This window comes from Balaenoptera physalus (genome assembly GCF_965194825.1).
Source record: "Balaenoptera physalus genome assembly, chromosome: 11".
NCBI lineage: Eukaryota > Metazoa > Chordata > Mammalia > Artiodactyla > Balaenopteridae > Balaenoptera > Balaenoptera physalus.
Window position 1 is genome coordinate 89,477,329 of NC_138896.1, and position 19,422 is coordinate 89,496,750.

Sequence of the window (19,422 nt, forward strand, 5' to 3'; positions counted from 1 at the left end):
AGCCTGGTGACTGGCCCATGGTAGGTACCTGATAAAGATGTGTTGTATAAATGAACAAATGTATAATGAATGAGGTGCGAAACTCCCACACTTATCAATAAGCTTAAACCTAGCTGCGTCAGGCACCCTATGCTGGTATATGTATACTTTTTTTTTTTTACATAGAAAAAATGTTTCGAAAACAAGACTATGATTGTGGGTGGGCAAAGGAGGGAGAGAAAAGTTTTCACTTTCCTTTGGAACTTTTCTATACTGCTTGACCTTTTCTACCAGGAACATGTATTATCTTTACAGTGTTATTGTTTTCATGTCAACACGGGTTACCTAGACAGTAAATGATAGGCAGATTCTCTTTCCAAGCTGTTTACTTGTATCAGAATTTTAAAAGAAATGTAAATATTTGAAAAGATTTTTAGAAACCTCATATTATTTGATGAACCTCAAATTATTCCCTTAATTATTCCCATAATTGTAGGTCAGAAGTTGAAACCCAGCAGCTAGCAGGCAAATGAAGCCTACGACATTTTTTTAAAATTCGGAATTAGTTGCCGTCTTTTAGAAATTCAGAAATTTCAAATGAAAATCAGGATTCATCACTTCTCTTTAAAAAAAGGGATGGTGCGGCAACGTGAGGCCCCTCACAGCTGAAGAGCTTCCGCCCCCTACGCCCGGGGTCCTCACCTGCCCATTTCATTCACCGATGGCGTCCGCTTGTCCCTTCCAGGTCTACATGCGCCAACAACTCCCATTCGCAAAGTCCTTCCTCTCCCCCATTAACTCATCAAAGCCAAAGACGACAGTGTCTGCCCAAGAGTGGGTTATTACTTACTTATACTTATAATCGACAATCTGGACCTCAAATGTAGATACCGTTTTCAGTGCATTTACAAGCTGGGAAAATAAGAGAAACCTTTAGAATTTCTTTTCCTTCCTTCTCTTCTGTTTTACTTACCTTGGAGTCTCCAAATTTTTATTTTTCATATAAAATATTTTTCAAGCGTTAAATATCCTTCATGTCTATTGTGTTTAACCCTTAACTGACTTCAAGTGCAGGCTCCACGCCTGCATTTTAGGGAGGATACGCTACCTCCCTAAAATTGCACTGCTCTGAGTTGCTACGAGGCTGCGGGGTGACAATTCGTAAGAGCAAAGGGCTTGACATAGACGCACATGAAGTGTTAGCTACTGTTATTCCAATAGTTAGTCCCTCAACTTTCAACATATATTCGTTGGGTACCTACTTGGTTCCAGAATTTTCTTCCTACCCATTATCTCATTTCAGACAAACCCCTAGTGCTTTGGAACCTCATCCACCGAAAACACTAAATTCCGGGCAGAAAAACATTTTCAGCATCTCTACGCAGGAAAACAACTATACTTTTAGCGAAGAGAAAACAACTAAGCACGATTAATCGATCATCAAATGCATCGTCATGGTTCTCTATGTCCCTCACGATTCTAAACTTGAAGTAGGGCAGGATTGCGTGAACCATCATTTAATGAGAGCATCTGGGTTTTGCTATCTATTCACGAGTCAAGGAAAAGAGAAAGGTGCTTTCTTCTCTGCTCATTAGCTGGGTGACCTCGGGCATGTTTTTTAACCTATAAGCCTCAGTGTCCTTGCCCAGAATAGAGAATAATAATAAAATACCTATATTTTCGGTTTGCTGGGAAAGTTGCAGTACAGGTATGGGGAACACATTGCAATATACTTGGTACATAACTGCAGCCAATACCTGTTACCTCTATCAATCAATACATACTGTTGATCTGCCTGCTAATGAGGCTTCTCACCTGCCTACCCCAACATTGCATTACTTGATATTTTTATTTCCAGGTGTTTAAAACACACATACTTACACTGTTCATTTCTTCCATCCACACGGCTCACAATCAATGCCTCGTTACACCATACGTTCATGTCCTCCATAATCCATATGCATCTCGAGAGGAGATGCTAATTACATAATTTGGATCAGCCTGCTAGGCATCCAAATTAATCCGTGTGAAACATTTTACCCATCAAAACCTGCCCCCAATTTCCCTCCCATCTCAAGTCCACTGAACTGCTTAAGCTAAAAGCCCAGGAGTTCACGCTTGATTCTCACTACCTCTCCTGGCCGTAACTGAGGCTACAACTGTACATTCCCACAATAAGTATCATAGGCTTTATCTCCAAGATATATCCTGAAACCACTTATTTTGTCATCCCTACTGTCACCCCCTTCATCTAAACTCTTATCGGGGCAACAGCTCTTAATCAATCTCCCCACTCCTACTCTTGAAGCCAGAGTGATTTACAAATAAATAAGTCAGTTTCACCTCTCTGTGTCTTCATTTTCTATTTGCTGCTGTGACAAATTACTACAAACTTATCATCTTGAAACAATACAATTTGTCCTCTTACGGTTCTGTAGGATAAAAGTCCTACACAAAGAGACAGAAGCCTCACTGGGATGAAATCAAGGTGTAGGCAGGGCTGCACCCCTTCTGGAGTCTCTAGGGGAGAATCCTTGCCTTTTCCAGCTTCTAGAGGCCATCCACATTCGAGTAAACCTTACTATTGCAAGGACATCGTCCAGTCATGCTGTTGTAGGGCGGCTTCCATGGTGATCTCCTTGAGATTAAGTATAATTTATGAATTGATGTTGTTGAAATGAGTCAGGGAGGCTAAGAGGTGAACAATTTCTAAGACACCCATGAAAAGGATGGAGACTTTTCCAACTTAATCTGCTGCTGGCTGCCACAGTCCTGCCACAGTCTATCAGCCATGTCCCCAAAGATACTCTCCCATCGTTTTGCTGCTACTTTGCCCAGAGACAAAAAGTTTGGCAAGCCATGGCAGCAAAGGCAGGACTCAGGCAGTTTTGTCTCTGCTTCCACACTGAGGTGGTGCAGATGAACGTCTACAGTAAGGCAAAGCTCATTCAGCAATGGATGGTTTGATGACTTCCAGTAGAAATCCAATAAATAAACTGGGCACAGCCATCAGACTTTTCTAAAAGCTAATAATTTCAAATCAAAGCATTTAGTATGATGTGAAAAAAATAAAGCACATCAGTCATAGGAAGTGAAATTCAATATGACGCTATTAAAAATGCATCCCAAAAACTAACCTCATTTTGGTTGAGTATTTTCCGGTATTCTGTGCTCCGTGCAAGAATGGTGACTCGAATTTTTCCATCCTGTGGAAAAGGCAAAATAATGCTGTGTGTGCCCGGACAGATAAATGAACAACTGAACTTAAAATGTGATTTTCACCGAGAGACGAAACTCAATAAGGATACCTTTATGAAACTTTTTTTTTTTTTTTTTTTTAGCCTGATTTCTTCACAGTTCTCTCAGGGGATAAAAATGCATCCACTTTAGCCACAGAAGGCAAAACCCGTTCATTACGCTACTTCTTTTTGCTTGGTTGGGTGGATTTGGGGGCAGAGTTTATGTGCGCTGGGTAGGGGTTTGGGGAAGGATGGAGAGATATAGGGAAAAGATAAAGAGAAAAAAACAACATTCTTCCACTATCTCTTAGTTTATTGAAATTTCCTCAGTTGTTAACATCTGATTTCAAATCACTCCAGGTCAGAAAACACTGTCTGCTGATGATCTCCTTTTTCTGCAAAGCTGATATTGATTTTTATTCGGGGTGAAAAGTCAAGCCCACCTCAGAACCCATAATGTAGTCATTACCTTGGGACCCTCTTGTGTGATGTTCAGTCTGTGTAGTACATGCTGGGAAAATGCCCGGAATAATCCGGTATTTTGACAGCCAGATATCTAAAATAAAAAAATATTTCCTATTACAATGAATAATATCTGCATTACTATTTAAGATGTTCTCAAGTTATATGTAAGTGTTATCTTAAAATCCATCAAGAATACATTCTCTGAATAGGAATGTTAACCGCAGATGACATGCTTACCAGAGGGGTATTATAGAATAGTCCGTATCTCATCCGGGGGAGTAAGGAAAAAATAGCTTCTTTAAAACATACCTAAGAATGAAGATATTTTAAAAGGTAAGAGAACACAGTTTGCACCCTTCACACCAAAACAGCACTAATGATTACAGAAAAAAAAAATTAATTAATCTCTATTTTGCATCAAAATATTTTGCATAGCCAATTATTTCACTCAAGTGAAATTCATATTCTTGGAAAAGCTATGAGCAAAAGGTTTTAAAAGCTACATGGTTAATAACCATGATGAATCTAGTTATTACAAAAGAAACTGAGTTAGAAATCAATGGTAATAGCTCATAGAAACTCAGATTAAATATTTATTTGATGAGTGAGTCATCTGTAATGACAGTTATTTACAGACATTTCAGTAAAGTTTCCAGTACCCTTTTGGAATCATAAGTTTTCAAATGTATAACATCATAATCAGTAAATGCTTTCCATGTATCGGAGAACAGGTCACCATATCCGTAGGAGCTCTGAAAATGGAAACAAAATAAGTTAGGGAATTTGGCTAAACGTGGCTTTTCAAAAATGTGAGAAAATACCTGAATTAGCTTCTTAGTATTAAGAACCAGCAATCCGAAATAAGCTCGTAAAATCCATAGAGAAAAAATGGATTTTCATCTTGGGCCTGAGCAAGTCCCTAATCTGATGTAATATCATCAGAAATAATCACCACAATTATAATCTTAGTTTCCCATCCTAGTCCGTTTTATTCTCATGTCCTTAAAATTGCAGTCATCGTGGGGTTTTTTTCCCCGTGAATTTTCTATCCAAATCACAGATACACACAACACATACGTACACCACCTTTTGTACACACTGTGATGTGCTCAGGGAGCAAAACCCATCAGAGCAGACAGAATACACTTTTGGAAAGAAATCTGAGAGCAAGAAAATGCCTTGAAAGTTTTAACATTAAAAACATAATGAATGTAACTCTAGGAAATGATGTCCCTATTGATTAATGAGTAACATAATCCCCCATTGACATTAATGAGTAATAATAATAATAATAATATACTTTTAAAATTTATTTATTTATTTATTTATTGGCTGCGTTGGGTTTTTGTTGCAGCGCGCGGGCTTTCTCTAGTTGCGGCGAGCGGGGGCTACTCTTCGTTGCGGTGCGCAGGCTTCTCATTCCGGTGGCTTCTCTTGTTGCGGATCACGGGCTCTAGGCACGTGGGCTTCAGTAGTTGTGGCACACCGGCTCAGTAGTTGTGGCTCACGGGCTCTAGAGCGCAGGCTCAGTAAAGATAAAGTTGTGGTGCAGGGGCTTAGTAGCTCCACGGCATGTGGGATCTTCCCAGACCAAGGCTCGAACCTGTGTCCCCTGCATTGGCAGGCGGATTCTTAACCACTGTGCCACCAGGGAAGTCCCAATAATAATAATATTAATAGTATCTTGCATACTTCCTTCATCTCAGGTACTGTTCTAAGAACTTGACATTATTAACACATTAAACCACCCCACTAACATAATGAGCGAGGGAATACCATTATCCCCATTTTACAGATGAGGAAACTGAGACAAAGTTTAAGTAATTTGCCTCAACTGTAGAACTGCTGCATTTACAGGGCTGGGATTAAATCCAGTCTCTTTGGTTCCAGACTCCATGCTTGTAACCTCTATATGGCAGTTGCCTTTCGATGAGAACTAGTTTTTTCTGGTACATTTACCAAATGCATTTCATTTTTGAAAAGTGGAAATTAATTACGTGCTCCATCAGCTGAAGGAAGGAGGTCAATTTATTTCGAAATGGTAGAACTTAGATGGAAGAATTCAGCCAAAAGAAGTAAGAAATACGTATTGTAGGGTTACATTCAAGGTCTACAGTTGGTTATACATGACGTTCATTATGTTCATGTCTTTTTATCTTTACAGCATTCTTTTTTTTCAGATTTTGAAAATTTTATGTTGCACATATTAGAGTTATTTCAAAGTTATTGAGAACTGTTAGATGTGGTGATAAAAAATAAAAATTCTTTCCTTCAATGTTTCTCCAGTGCTGTTCTAATAAAGGTCCTTCTCAACACCATCAAAAATTCAATGTCCCTGTTTTGGTTCAATAATAAATAAAGGGCAATTAAAAGAAGTGACTCTAGACAGTTTCCTGAGAAAAAATACTTGGGATAAAATAAGATACCTTTGAAAGGAAAATTTAATAATAAAATAAAGTAATCCTGACTGGTCCCTTTTCAGAGAAATCATGTAGTATTCAGTAATAACCACCTCTAGAAGCTTCTTCTCTAGAAGTCCCTGAAATTCAAATTATCTGCCACAGGGGAAGGTGGGATTTTCCAGTCTTATGATGAAGAATATCTGGATATTCTTAAAGATGACATAAAATTTCCTGTTGTGTATCTCTCAAACTTGAACAACCTATGACTTAGAAATTCCAGTTATAGGAATCTGCCCTGCAGAAATGCTAGGATGACTATGTAAAGACATATGTATATGAAAAGGATGTTCAGGGGCTTCTCTGGTGGCGCAGTGGTTGAGAATCTGCCTGCCAATGCAGGGGACACGGGTTCGAGCCCTGGTCTGGGAAGATCCCACATGCCGCGGAGCAACTGGGCCCGTGAGCCACAACTACTGAGCCTGCGCGTCTGGAGCCTGTGCTCCGCAACAAGAGAGGCCGCGACAGTGAGAGGCCCGCGCACCGCGATGAAGAGTGGCCCCCGCTTGCCGCAACTAGAGAAAGCCCTCGCACAGAAACGAAGACCCAACACAGCCAAAAATAAATAAATAAATAAGATGCTGGCTTAACTCCTAGAGAGTTTAAAAAAATAAATAAAAAGTAAAAAAGAAATAAAGTCTCCCAAGGGGACTCTCACACATGTTAACCGCAGTTACCTTCAAGGGAAATGGAATTGGAGAAGACAAAGGAGAATTTTTTTTTTAACTTTACATACTTCTGTGTTGTTTGAACTCATTATAACCTGGTCTTACTTGCGTAATTAAAAATGGCAATAATAAAGCTATACTACTGTTCCTTGTGTGCAACCCTGCTGTGCCCAGAAATGCACCCGCAGGAGTGTCCCTCATTGCATATGGCTCGAGGTTGGAGGCCCTGCCCGATCCCGCCGAGGAAGCCCCGCGCCTGAAGGGCAGCCAGAGTGCTGAGCTTTGTGTGGACGAGAGGGGGAGGGCTCAGAGGCTTCCTTGTGGGACAGTTCGTAAAATGTCCCTAGGATCTGACCTGCGGCCACTGCCACCTCCCTGCTCTTCCCCTGGGCGCACAGCTCGCCCGAGGCCTTCAGGACTGGCTCTATGGCAACACCGTCCACCGTGGGGGGTTTGAAGCACCGCCAGCCTCGGGGAGGCAGGGTTGCTTCCGTCAGTGCCTCACCAGCCAAAGAGAACCGGTCGGCGGCCACACAACACCTCACTACCATCGCCATCCAACCCACAGGATCCTGTGGGCCTCAGTTCTGGAACAACCTGGCCCTCGCCTGCCCTGAGACCCTGACTGAGCAACTAGCAAAGGCCTCTCCGACCAAGAAAACAGGCTGAAAATGGACGCACAGAGAGGAGCAGAGGAGGGAGGTCACATCAGGGAGGCCAACCCGCTCAGCTAAATGCATCCTTCATGTCCAGGGCAGTCGGGGTCAGGCTGCACTAACATCACACACCCAGTAAACTGAGCAACCAGGGAGCCCTGTGGTGGCCATGCATTCTCTTCACTCCACCCCAGCAGGCAGCGAGAAGGGGGAGTTTGTAGAAGCTGGCTCGGTTTAACTCAATCCACTAGAGGAAGCCACGGAAAAGCATGCAACAAGGCACAAAGAAGCTTCTGGAAAACTTTCCACCCACTTAACAAGTTCTGCAGGGAAGTACAGGGAGGCGATAAAGCACTGTGGTTGCAGGGCACAGGTCTGAGGGCAGACTGCCTGGACGGGCACCCTTGTCTCAACCCCTCGCTGACTGTGTCATCCTGGAGACACTGCCTGCCGCTCAAAGCCTCAGCTTCCTCATCTGTAAAATAAACGAACAAAAACCCTAGTCCACGGAGGCCTGTGCGCATTAAATGAGATAACATCAAATGTAATTTAAAAAAAAAAAAAAAGCACAACGACCCGAGTTAATCATTCAGGGCTGCCAATAGCTGGTAACGTGGCATGGAAGCCACAATCTTATGCAAAAAGAGGAAAGGAAAGGAAACATTTGCTCCCTGAAACATTGCCAAGAAATGGAACTGAGGTGGCAGCAAAACTGGAACACAAGAGGGAAATGAAAATCCGTACAAAGGGAGCATTAGCATGCCAGGAATATTAGAACCCATTCCCATCAGTCAGACATGAAATCAAACTACTACAGGCCTAGGGAGCCACGGTCATGAAAACCTCTCCACAGAGCACTGCCACCAGCCTCCTAGCAGCAAAAAAAGCATTAGCAAAACTAGTTCCCCATCTGCACAAGAACCTGACGTTCAGTTAACGGTCTAGCTCTGCTCTCTGGAAACAAGACAGTACGTCTCCCCTATGCTCTAGGTAGCACTGTTTATCATTTTAAAAGACACCCGATGGGTACACTGCATGTGGACCGGGAAAGAGTACAAGGACTCCTGTGACCGGTTGTGTCTCTCAGGATCCTGGGGGCTTGGCCAACACAGTTGTTCCAGAAGATATTGGCCCCCATGGGATCTGTAGCTGCCCCAGGTGGATCCCGTCTCCTTGCATCTGAACTGTGCTATGTGGGCTGCTAGGACTCCCCGGAAGCAATGCCTGATGCTGCCCTGCCAGCAAGCCATGGTTCCCCTGCACTATCCTTCCAAACAGACTCCGGACAAGGGGGCCTATAAGCGCCCTGGGCGTTGGAATGTCTGGCTGACCCTGAGATGACTTCTCCGTGGGTGTTCTCACCGCCCAGGTTAGGCAGCCTTTTGCATGTACACTATACACCACGTGTTCTCTATACACCACGTGTTCTCCTGCCCACTGTCGCTGTCATGGTTCACATTCAGAGCCCATGTGCTGTGGACCAGGCATTGTGACTGTTCGCACACGATATGCTTCATCCTCAAAATGACACTGAGGGAGATACTGTAATAATCCCATTTCACAGGTGAGAGCACTGGGGCAACTCCCCGGGGTTACCTGGGACGGTGGAGGGGCCAGCTACGGGCAAAAGCAGGGGAAAGGCAGGCAAAGAAAGAGAAGAAGGAAGACAAGACTGCACTAAAAACAAATAAGCCCACAGCAGGCGGGATTCAACATGTGTATTCATGTGCAGATACACATGGCACAACCTGGCATAAAGCAGGAAATAACAAGGAAGCTGCAATGAAGCAAAACGGATGGTAATTACAAGAGGCCAAACTGTAAACAGAGGCAAGCTCTCCTCTCATGGGTCATGTAGGGAGTCACGGAGGTTAAGTGCATGACAGTCTTTTATGCCCATCTCAGAGGAAACTTGAGCTCCACCTGCCCAAAGGGGGAAAGAAATCTTCTACAACCTCATTCTAAAATTCCAGGAATAAAGGTATATGCATACACCAGTATCTGCCCATACGTTATACCTACATGTAAATTCAGCCGCACAGAGGCATTCACACACAACTGCACACACATGGATGTATGGGTGTACATGAGTATATGTAAATGTGTGTGTCTTAGAAAATTCCACTGCACAAGATCAGAGTCACACAGGTATTGAGCAAGGCAAAGACAGCGCTGAAGCAGAGAGCCTGTTTTTACTTACTGTGTCCCACATCACAACGTGCACATCTGTGCTGAAGGAATTATTAATGTGCTGAGTAATATAAAGATTGATGAAATCACAGAAGTGGTGATACATGTTAACACCTAGGATTGGAAAAAAAGAAATCCATGTTAATTAACCCCAAAGAACAAATGATTACACAATTTTTATTCTACCCCATCTACTTATAGTATGATAGACTTTTAGCTGAAATCAGTGGGGGGGGGGGAATTAAGAGTTTTTCGAAACCTAAAATGATCAGTACACAGGTAGTTCTCAGCTGACAGACTGACTGTGTTCAAAAATTCACTTCCAAATTGGAAATTAGGAATAAATTTTCCCATATACACTAAGAAACAAATGATCATTACGTTCCCAGAAAAAATAACAGAAGCCTATTTAACTCAATATGGGGTGACCCTTGAAGACTAATCACTATTTTTATGATCATTTATTGTTTTTAAATCAATGGACACCTGGTCATCATGGAAGTATTGACAATGATGGCAACTATTAACATTTTGGTATTTTTCATTCCTGTCTCTTTTTCTCCTATTTAATCACTACTTATATTGCTTCTTGGGAAAACATTAACCAACTATCATTGAAAACAGCTGAATGTCTCATGTCCTAATTAAAAGAGCATGAACTCTGGAGTCAGAAGAACTGAGTTGAATTATGAGCAAGTACTCAGGCAAGTTTGTAAATTCCAAAGCTTTAGCTTTCCTACCAGAAATCGGAAATCAATATACTTAGGTGCCAGCTTTTAGGTAATGTACCTAAAGTACCCAGCCCAGCACCTGGCACAAAGTGAAAACTTAGTGAAGACCAGCTGGATCCTGCTGGGTCAGAGGAAAGGGGAGGGAGGTGCTGCTATTTTTAAGTTCCTAAGTCCGGCATTCATAAGAAACTGAACATTTTCTCAATCTCTCTCTCTCTCTCTTTCTCTTTCTCAGTCTCTCTCTCTCTCTGTCTTCTGCCCCCTCTCTCTCCCCTTTCTCTTTCTCCACTTAGGTATGCAGGACCCAGTATTCAACCTGGAAATGTACAAATCCAAATGGGATAAAATTCCAAGAACTAACATTTAAAATATGCACTTTAAAGAAGTGAACATGTTGAATAAAAGAAAAACAGTGACTCTCAAAAGCAGAAGTCATAAAATATTCTGACTTCATTCCCACAGCGAATAATAACGTTGTGTGCCAGAAGATAAGAGTAAAAAGGACTCCATTTATGAAAGTCAGGTCATTATGCTATACACCTTTAACGTATAAAGTGCTGGATGTCAATTATATCTCAACAAAGACAAGAAAAAGGAAAAAAATACTCCATTCTTTTTAGACTGGTATCTTAGATGAATGTTTAGAGGGACTTTTTTTTTCACCCAGAAAAATCTTGCCAAAGAGCATATTTTCAAATAAATAAGAAAAAGAAAGTTCTATGGCAACCCATCCGCTTTTCCCAGGTTAGCACACAGCACACGTTAGCTCTCTCATGAATCGTTCAGCAAGTTTATAACATTTACTGAGGGATGCTGAATGCACAAAATAGCATTTGGTACCAGGAGGATTTATAAAATAGGGAGAAAACGCAGGCTCTGTCCTCAAGAAACGGGCCCCAAATGAGTCTTGTTCTGCGGAATACTCATTCTCTCAAGGTAAGAGTTAATATGAAAAGGAACACTGGATGACAGCATAAGGGAGAAGAAAAAGGCAGAGTTATGAATACAGGAAAGAAATGACACATGTCTACCCTGGCCTATTATTCCTACTTTACATCCTTTATTGCATAAGTAGCTACATAAATTTAACTGTTCGCACATGTTCAACCCTTTTTTCAGGCAGATCAGTGTTTTCTTTGCCCCATTTTAATCTGCATATTTTAAAAATGAGTCAGGACCTTCAACACAGCAGTTTTACCTGCTCTCATTTCCAAAACCTAAACTTGTCTGATTTCTGAACCTCATACTTTGTAATATAACACTTAGGGCTTCAGAAGGCAGAGCACATTAAAAATATGATCAATAAATTAGAGGAATTCTGAAAGATTTGTGACAGGCGGCTCTCTATATTTCACCTTGAGCCCAGCCTCTCATGAATTTGGATGTGGTGCGGCATAGAAACCTCCATCTCTTGTAATGAGAGAGATAACGGAGTACGATTTCTGTTGCTCCCTTCCAGGGCAACGAGTTCACAAAGCAAACGCTGCGCTTGCATGTGGAGAATTAGAAGCTATCACCTTAAGTAGGAAAATAATTTTAACTTTTTTTTCAAGAATATATGGCAGAGCTAACTTCCAAAAGAATTTTAAGTTAACTTTAGTCATGGAGATGATACCAGAAAGTTTGCCAGAAGAGGTCATGGGCCTTCCTTTCCCACCTGCACTATATACACGGCTTTTAATTTTTAAAGAGTTCTACTGAAGCACAAGCTAAATCAAGCGATTAGAGAAACCACATGGGGTGAATGTAGTTACAAAAGGGGTACCCAGTCTTTCTCCTCTCATCTTTTGATTTTGATTGAGTCATTTGATATCAACGTGAAAGTTTCTTCTAGCATGCCAAAAATATAAAACAATGGGAAGTTCAAATTAGTTCACTTCTTCACGAGAAGAAAGCAAAAAGCAAATCTATTGTTTAATGTCACATTGCCCCCCAAATTATAGGAATACATATATCAAAAAAAGGAACAAAACCACATTAACCAATAAATAAATAACAGACAAATTAACTTCTCACCTGCATCTAATTTCATGAAGTAGGTTGGTTTCTCAATAACAATGTCACACTTAGCATCTTCTACTGGTCTGAAGTTGAGCTGAGTATAGCTTTGTAGCTCAGCAAACCTGGAATTAAGAATCAAGAGATACTTTCAAAGGGATCCTCCTGGACTTCCTACTAAAACCTTGTAACTTAGGATCTGTTCATTAAGCAGATTTTATTTCTAGAAAACACTCTTATAAAGACATGTGGAACTTCTCAAACTTACTAACATTTATGTAACTTGATATCGATTTTAATGTTGAGACAAAAAGCAAAAATGATTTTAAATTTCAGCCTAATGTGCAAGACCAACTGGGAACTTTGCTGACAAAGAAAAAATTTACACATAGAGTTGACCAAAAAACTCTACCAGTAAAGTGGGAAGATTAAAAAAGGTTTCTTGCAGTCTGACGAGGCTCAGAAGTAACATTGACCCAGAGAACCTTCTTGGATTCTAAGAAAGATGGCATTCCTAGAATTACCAAGTGCCTAGAAAAAACAGCAGACAGCTATGCTTCCCAGAGGAAAAGAAAGTCTGTTTCTCGGAAAACAACTTTGGAAGCCACTTGGTACAATTTTCTTCCATACAAAAGAAGACAATCACAAGTTAACCTAAAGATCGCTGTAACTCTTCATCTTTGAGACCATGTCTGAGGTAAGACAAATATCAAATAGAGCCTTTTAAAACACACATAATGCTGAAATATTTATTTGTAGTGGCTTCAAAAACAGGTCCACAAATTCTGTGATACTTCTTCCTTCAGGAGGTAGAGATGAATATCCTCCCCTGGAGGGTGAGTTGGACTTAGTGACTCACTTCTTTTTTTTTTTTTTTTTAATTTATTTATTTAATTTATTTTTTGGCTGCATTGGGTCTTTGTTGCTGCGTGCGGGCTTTCTCTAGTTGTGGCGAGCGGGGGCTACTCTCTGTTGCGGTGCACGGGCTTCTCATTGTGGTGGCTTCTCTTGTCGCAGAGCATAGCTGTAGGTGCGCGGGCTTCAGTAGCTGTGGCACACGGGCTCAGTAGTTGTGGCCCACGAACTCTAGAGCGCAGGCTCAGTAGTTGTGGCGCACGGGCTTAGTTGCTCCGCGGCATGTGGGATTTTCCCGGACCAGGGCTCGAACCCGTGTTCCCTGTATTGGCAGGCGGATTCTTAACAACTGCGCCACCAGGGAAGCCCTAGTGATTCACTTCTAATGCGCAGAATATGGCAGAAGTGATGGTGGTCACTTCCTACATTAGGATATACAAAGATCGAGGCCTCCATCTTGGGACATGCTTGTGCGCTCTCTCTCTCTCTTTCTCTCTCTCTTTTTCCCTCTCGCTCTCTCTCTCTTTCTCAGACAACACGCTCTTGGGGAAGCTGGCTGCCATGCTGTCAGTAGCACTAGGGAGAGGCGCATATGGTAAAGAAATGACACCTCTGGCCAACAGCCAGACAAGAAAACCCAAAGATGACATGCGGGCTTAGGAAGCAGATTCTGCAGGCCCAGCTGAGCCTAGAGATGGCTACAGCCCTGGTCAACAGCGTGACTGCAACCTCCTCAGAGACCCTGGCCAGAGCCACCCAGCTAAGCTGCCTCCAAATCCCGGCTGTCAGAAACTTCGTGAGATAATAAATGTTTATTGTTTTAAGCTGTTAAATGTCTGAGTAATTTATTATACAGCAATAACTAATACAAATACACCCTAGGGAACTATCATGATATCAAAAGATAGTGGGAAGCAAATATCAAATATTCATTTTGGATCTCAGATATCAAAGTGTGCTAGGAATCAAAATACCCACGAGAAAACAGGAACTCCTACTACAAAAGTCTGTTAAGTCAAGTAAGATCCTGCATTGCAGAGAGTAAAATGATAGACTGTTATCCTGAATGGTTTACTTAGTATGAATGTTTGACCTCAAAAATGAACTCTCGGGCTTCCCTGGTGGCGCAGCGGTTGAGAATCTGCCTGCTAATGCAGGGGACACGGGTTCGCGCCCTGGTCTGGGAAGATCCCACATGCCGCGGAGCAACTGGGCCCGTGAGCCACAATTACTGAGCCTGCGCATCTGGAGCCTGTGCTCCGCAGCAAGAGAGGCCACGATAGTGAGAGGCCCGCGCACCGCGATGAAGAGTGGCCCCCGCTTGCCGCAACTAGAGAAAGCCCTAGCACAGAAACGAAGACCCAACATAGCAATCAATCCATCAATCAGTCAATCAATAAAAAAATAAATCTTTAAAAAAAAAAAAAAAAAAAATGAACTCTCTTTGACATAAATCATAGCACTATTTTTTTTGATCTGTTCCCTAAAGCAAAGGAAATAAAAGCAAAAATAAACAAATAGGACCTAAGTAAACTTTTTTTTTTTTTTGGCCACTCCAAGTGGCGCAGCATGTGGGAACTTAGTTCCCTGACCAGGAATCAAACCCGTGTCCCCTGCAGTGGAAGCACGGAGTCTTAACCACTGGACTGCCAGGGAAGTCCCAGGACCTAAGTAAACTTAAAAGCAGTTGTAAGCAAAGGAAACAGTCGACGAAATGAAAAGACAACCTACAGAATGGGAGACTATATTTGCAAATGATATGACAGATAAGAGGTTAACATCCAAAATATATAAAGAACTCATACAATTCAACATCAAAAAAACAAACAATTCCATTAAAAGATGGGCAAAAGAACTGAGTAGACATTTTTCCAAAGAAGACACGCAGAGAGCCAACAGGCACATGAAAAGATGCTCAACATCGCTAATCATTAGGGAAATGCAAATCAAAACCACACCTGTCAGAATAGCTATCATCAAAAAGAACACAAATAACAAATGTTGGCAAGGATGTGGAGAAAAGGGAACCCTCATACACCGTTGTTGGGAATGTAAATTGGTGCGGCAGTTACCAATGGGGAGAGGGAATTGCGGAGGGGCAAGATAGGGGATTAAGAGGTTCCAACAATTAGGTATAAAATAAATAAGCTACAAGGATATATTGTACAACAGAGGGAATACAGCCTATATTTTATAGTACCTATGAATGGAGCATAACCTTTAAAAATTGTGAATCCCTATGTTATATACCTGAAACTTATATAATATTGTATATCAACAATACCTCAATAAAAAGAAAAAAATGAACATTATATGAGTGTCCTGTGTGACTGTAAAGGGGAGCATGACAATTTCTAGGATGACAGAACAGTTCTGTAGCATGACTGTAATAGAGGTCACATGTACCTAAGCATATGATTAAATTCTATAGAGCTATACATCCCCCTAAAAAATAAAAAATGCATGTAAGCATTGATGAAATCCAAACGTGTTTAGTTAATAATATTGTACCAATGTCAATTTCCTGGTTTGGATCATTGTGCTATGGTTATGTAAGATGTTATCATTAGAGGAAGCTGGGGTAAGGGTACAATGGAAACTCCTTGTACTATTTTTAAACTTCTTGTACCATCTTTAAACTATTTTTAAATGTCTACAAATCTCAAGTTATCTTAAAATAAAAAGCTTTTTAAAGTACCCTAATTCTTTAATATCTAGAGATGGTAAATTTCTTGATAGAACTAGTTTAGTATTCAAAATGTTTTAAATCAAAATGTGTTCTCCAATCTTTATATAAAGTTCAAAAAGCTTATCAAAGGTGCTTAAAGTCAGGGTAGTGTTTACCTTTGGAAAGGAGGGTGAGGGTTGTGTCTGGAAGGGAGCCTGGGTGGGTGATGGTCTATTTTTGACCCAGGTAAGAGTTACTCAAGTGGGTTCACTTTTTCATAATCCAAATTGTACATTTCTCTATATGCTTGGTATGTACTTCAATAAATGTATATTTTTTTAAAACGTTCCCCAAAACACATGCAGAAATTATGAGGAGTTAAAAAAATTCAGTTTTGAACTTTTTTCTTTCATTAGCAAATAGTAAGTACTATATCATACTTCCTAATATTTTATAAATACATATTTAATTCAGAAACAACTGATGATTCACTCTGGAGCCACCACTCCCCAGAAGCTCAGGCCAAATTATCTACAAATGCAGTAACATTTTCCACTTGAGAGTCCCTACCAAAATCTGCAAGTACCAAAAATAAAGACAAAATTTCAGAAATATATTTTCCAAAAAAAAAATCTTACCAAGACTGCAGAGGGCTTTTGCGCTGGCCTTGAGACATCAACATACGAATGTCAAGTTTACAGTGCCCTCCAATTTCCCCGCTCTGGAAAAAATCTTCCTTAAATCTGGTGTACAACAAAAAATTAAGTTGAGTTTGGAAAATTGTTTCATGACTCAGACACATGGGTTGTAACTAAAGTGGTTTGCCAATTTCCAAAATCAGTTTTTCATTAGAAGTTAACTCTTTATAATAGAATATTTCAAACATACACAAAAGTAGCAAAATGGTATAAGGAATCTAATGTACCCATCACCCAGCTTCATAATGATCAACTCATTATGACCAATGCAGGTCATCCATCCCCTCCCCCATTCCCCAACCTCATCACCATATTATTAGGAAGCAAATCCAAGGCTTGCAAATCCTGAAACTGCAAATATTTCAGGATTTCCCTTAAATTTTAGCATCTACCACTGAAGTACCTGTCGTGGTTTCTCTTGATGTTTCTTAAATCAAGGTAGAGATTGGTCGCTCTGCAGTACTGAAGGTAACGGGAACACACCAGACTTGAGTCATTCTGAAATAAGGTTGAGAAATAAGAAAAAAATAACTGCGATTATTAACAATTCCAGGACAGGCCGGACTTGCTTGACATCATGCTGACAGCATGTTGCCTTCAGGTTCCAACCACACGATGTGATGAAAAGTGCTTCCCGATGACCACTTCTGTTTAAGGATTCTTCTCCCTGGCAGACATTGGCCAAGCATACTTTTACCAATTTGCACACTTTTAGGTTACTACGACGCACCCTTAAATATTTATCACCTTCAAACTTTAGAGAGTCAGCAGCTGTATTTGTGGTTCATTTCACCCTCCTGGAAAAAAAATAATGCACTCAGAACCCTCACTAACCCCACAGCTATGTGAAAAAGGATTTTTCAAAGACCAGCCAAAGGAAACAAGGAAGAATGCCCACGTCAGAGTCATTAAAACGCAAGGCAGGAAGGGCAGTTTGCCAATTTGAATTAGAGGTACTTTCTGCAAACCTTAAAACCTGTGGGAGTCTCTGTCTCCACAGCAGCAGGAGAGCGATGTTTTCTAACTCACTGAGGTAAAGGAGTTTTTGTTTGTTTGTTTTTGGTTTTTTAAATAAATTTATTTATTTTTATTTTTGGCTGTGTTGGGTCTTTGTTGCTGCGCGTGGGCGGCTACTCGTTGCGGTGCACGGGCTTCTCACTGCGGTGGCTTCTCTTGTTGCGGAGCACGGGCTCTAGGCATGCGGGCTCAGTAGTTGTGGCTCGCGGGCTCAGTAGCTGTGGCTCACGGGCTCTAGAGCGCAGGCTCAGTAGTTGTGGCGCACGGGCTTAGTTGCTCCGCGGCATGTGGGATCTTCCCAGACCAGGGCTCGAACCCATGCCCCCCGCATTGGCAGGCGGATTCTTAACCACTGTGCCACCAGGGAAGCCCCTGAATGGTGTTTTGGAATCTGGAGTTGGTAAGGGGTCATACCCTGATAGCATAAAACCTAACAAGGCAGATCTTGGTGAGGAAAGCATTCTGCAAACCACCTTGGAAGAGGTGTGCGAGGTGGAGATGGGGCCCTTCCCTGCCCTTTCCACATGAACAGCTAAACTCCGGCCAAAGTGTAAAACGTCGTCTGTTAAAGACACCCCTCAGCAGTGCAGGTTAACGCCTTGCCTCCATCTTCCGGTTCAGCCACCTTGCTAGAGTCACTTGAAGTTCCTTCACGCGACACCCTCCAAAAGCACTATACAGCATCTATTCAGTTTTTGAAAGCAGCTGGAGGCCATGTCCTCCTTTCAAACATATATCAGATTGTCATAGTTTGAGGCAATTAAAATATTTCTGGGTTTAGAATTATTCCCCCCAACATATACTAAAGAAGAGAGGTTGATAAATTACATCTTTATAAATGCCCTTGCAAGTAGTTTGGGACACGTGATACACCCTCACCATGCTGTGTTTGTTAGCACTTTGCAGCTTGCAAAACGCTCTTCTGTATGTTTGCTGGCTTGATTCTCACAAACAGTATAGCAGATAGACAGGGCAGGTATTACCGATGCCACTGGACCAGACAGTGAGGGATTCCTTTCATAGTGCCACCTATCTTGTTTTTATATTATGATCTAACCACTGTGAGTGTAGGGGATTAGGAGGTACAAGTTATTACGTATAAAATAAGCTACAAAGATATACTGTATAACACAGGGAATATAGCCAATATTTTATAATAACGAAAAATGGAATATAACTTTTAAAAGTGGGAATGTGAATCACTATATTGTACGTCTGTAACTTATATAATATTGTACATCAACTATACTTCAATAAATAAATGAATAAATAAATAAATACTACGGGTGTTTCTGAATAAACACACTTGTTTATGAAGGGGTTAAACACCCACCATTCCCTTCGGCTGGCAGAGCACGTGGAGTTCCTCCAGCCGCTCTCCAGAATACCCAAAGTCGGCTTGCTTCCAGAATATTTCCTGGGCTGATTCAAGAGTGTCCGTCCTGTTTGAAAACAAAAAATTCTGTGATATTCATCTTTTTACTTTTTCTGGACCTTAAATTTTCTTTCTAAGTGTTAAATTGCTAGAAGTCAGTCATTATTTTTTTTTAAGTAAACTATCATAATTTAAAAATCTATCCCTCACTACAGGAAGTAACCAAAATAAGTTATTTATAGACTTACTCCCTTATAATAAAAATACAAAATGGAAAGGTATGAAGTTAGGATCATCTGGAACTGAAGATAATGAACAGTTAATTACTGTATTTTCTTTACCCCGTTAACCCTGCGTGTGTTGGAAACACTGATTATACTTAACTCTCTTCTCCAGAACCAAGAGAAACCATCCATTTATCTTC

At 41.1% G+C, this 19,422-nt stretch overlaps 1 protein-coding gene across 4 annotated transcripts in view; it reads right to left on the reverse strand.

Annotated features, from left to right (window-relative positions):
- Positions 1-19,422, reverse strand: part of EOGT (EGF domain specific O-linked N-acetylglucosamine transferase) — a 37,196-nt gene that overhangs the window by 12,107 nt on the left and 5,667 nt on the right. For all 4 annotated transcript variants that reach the window (XR_014250564.1, XR_014250565.1, XM_082412286.1 and 1 more), the window contains exons 5-14: positions 18,957-19,065; positions 17,010-17,104; positions 16,547-16,651; positions 12,404-12,510; positions 9,667-9,770; positions 4,343-4,435; positions 3,921-3,992; positions 3,688-3,774; positions 3,117-3,185; positions 830-891 (exon numbers count right to left, since the gene is read on the reverse strand). Coding sequence is in view for 2 of the 4 variants with exons in the window: in XM_082412286.1 (XP_082268412.1) it covers positions 830-891; positions 3,117-3,185; positions 3,688-3,774; positions 3,921-3,992; positions 4,343-4,435; positions 9,667-9,770; positions 12,404-12,510; positions 16,547-16,651; positions 17,010-17,104; positions 18,957-19,065 (903 nt within the window). In the remaining 2 variants the exon portion in view is untranslated. The remainder of the gene's footprint in view (positions 1-829; positions 892-3,116; positions 3,186-3,687; positions 3,775-3,920; positions 3,993-4,342; positions 4,436-9,666; positions 9,771-12,403; positions 12,511-16,546; positions 16,652-17,009; positions 17,105-18,956; positions 19,066-19,422) is intronic.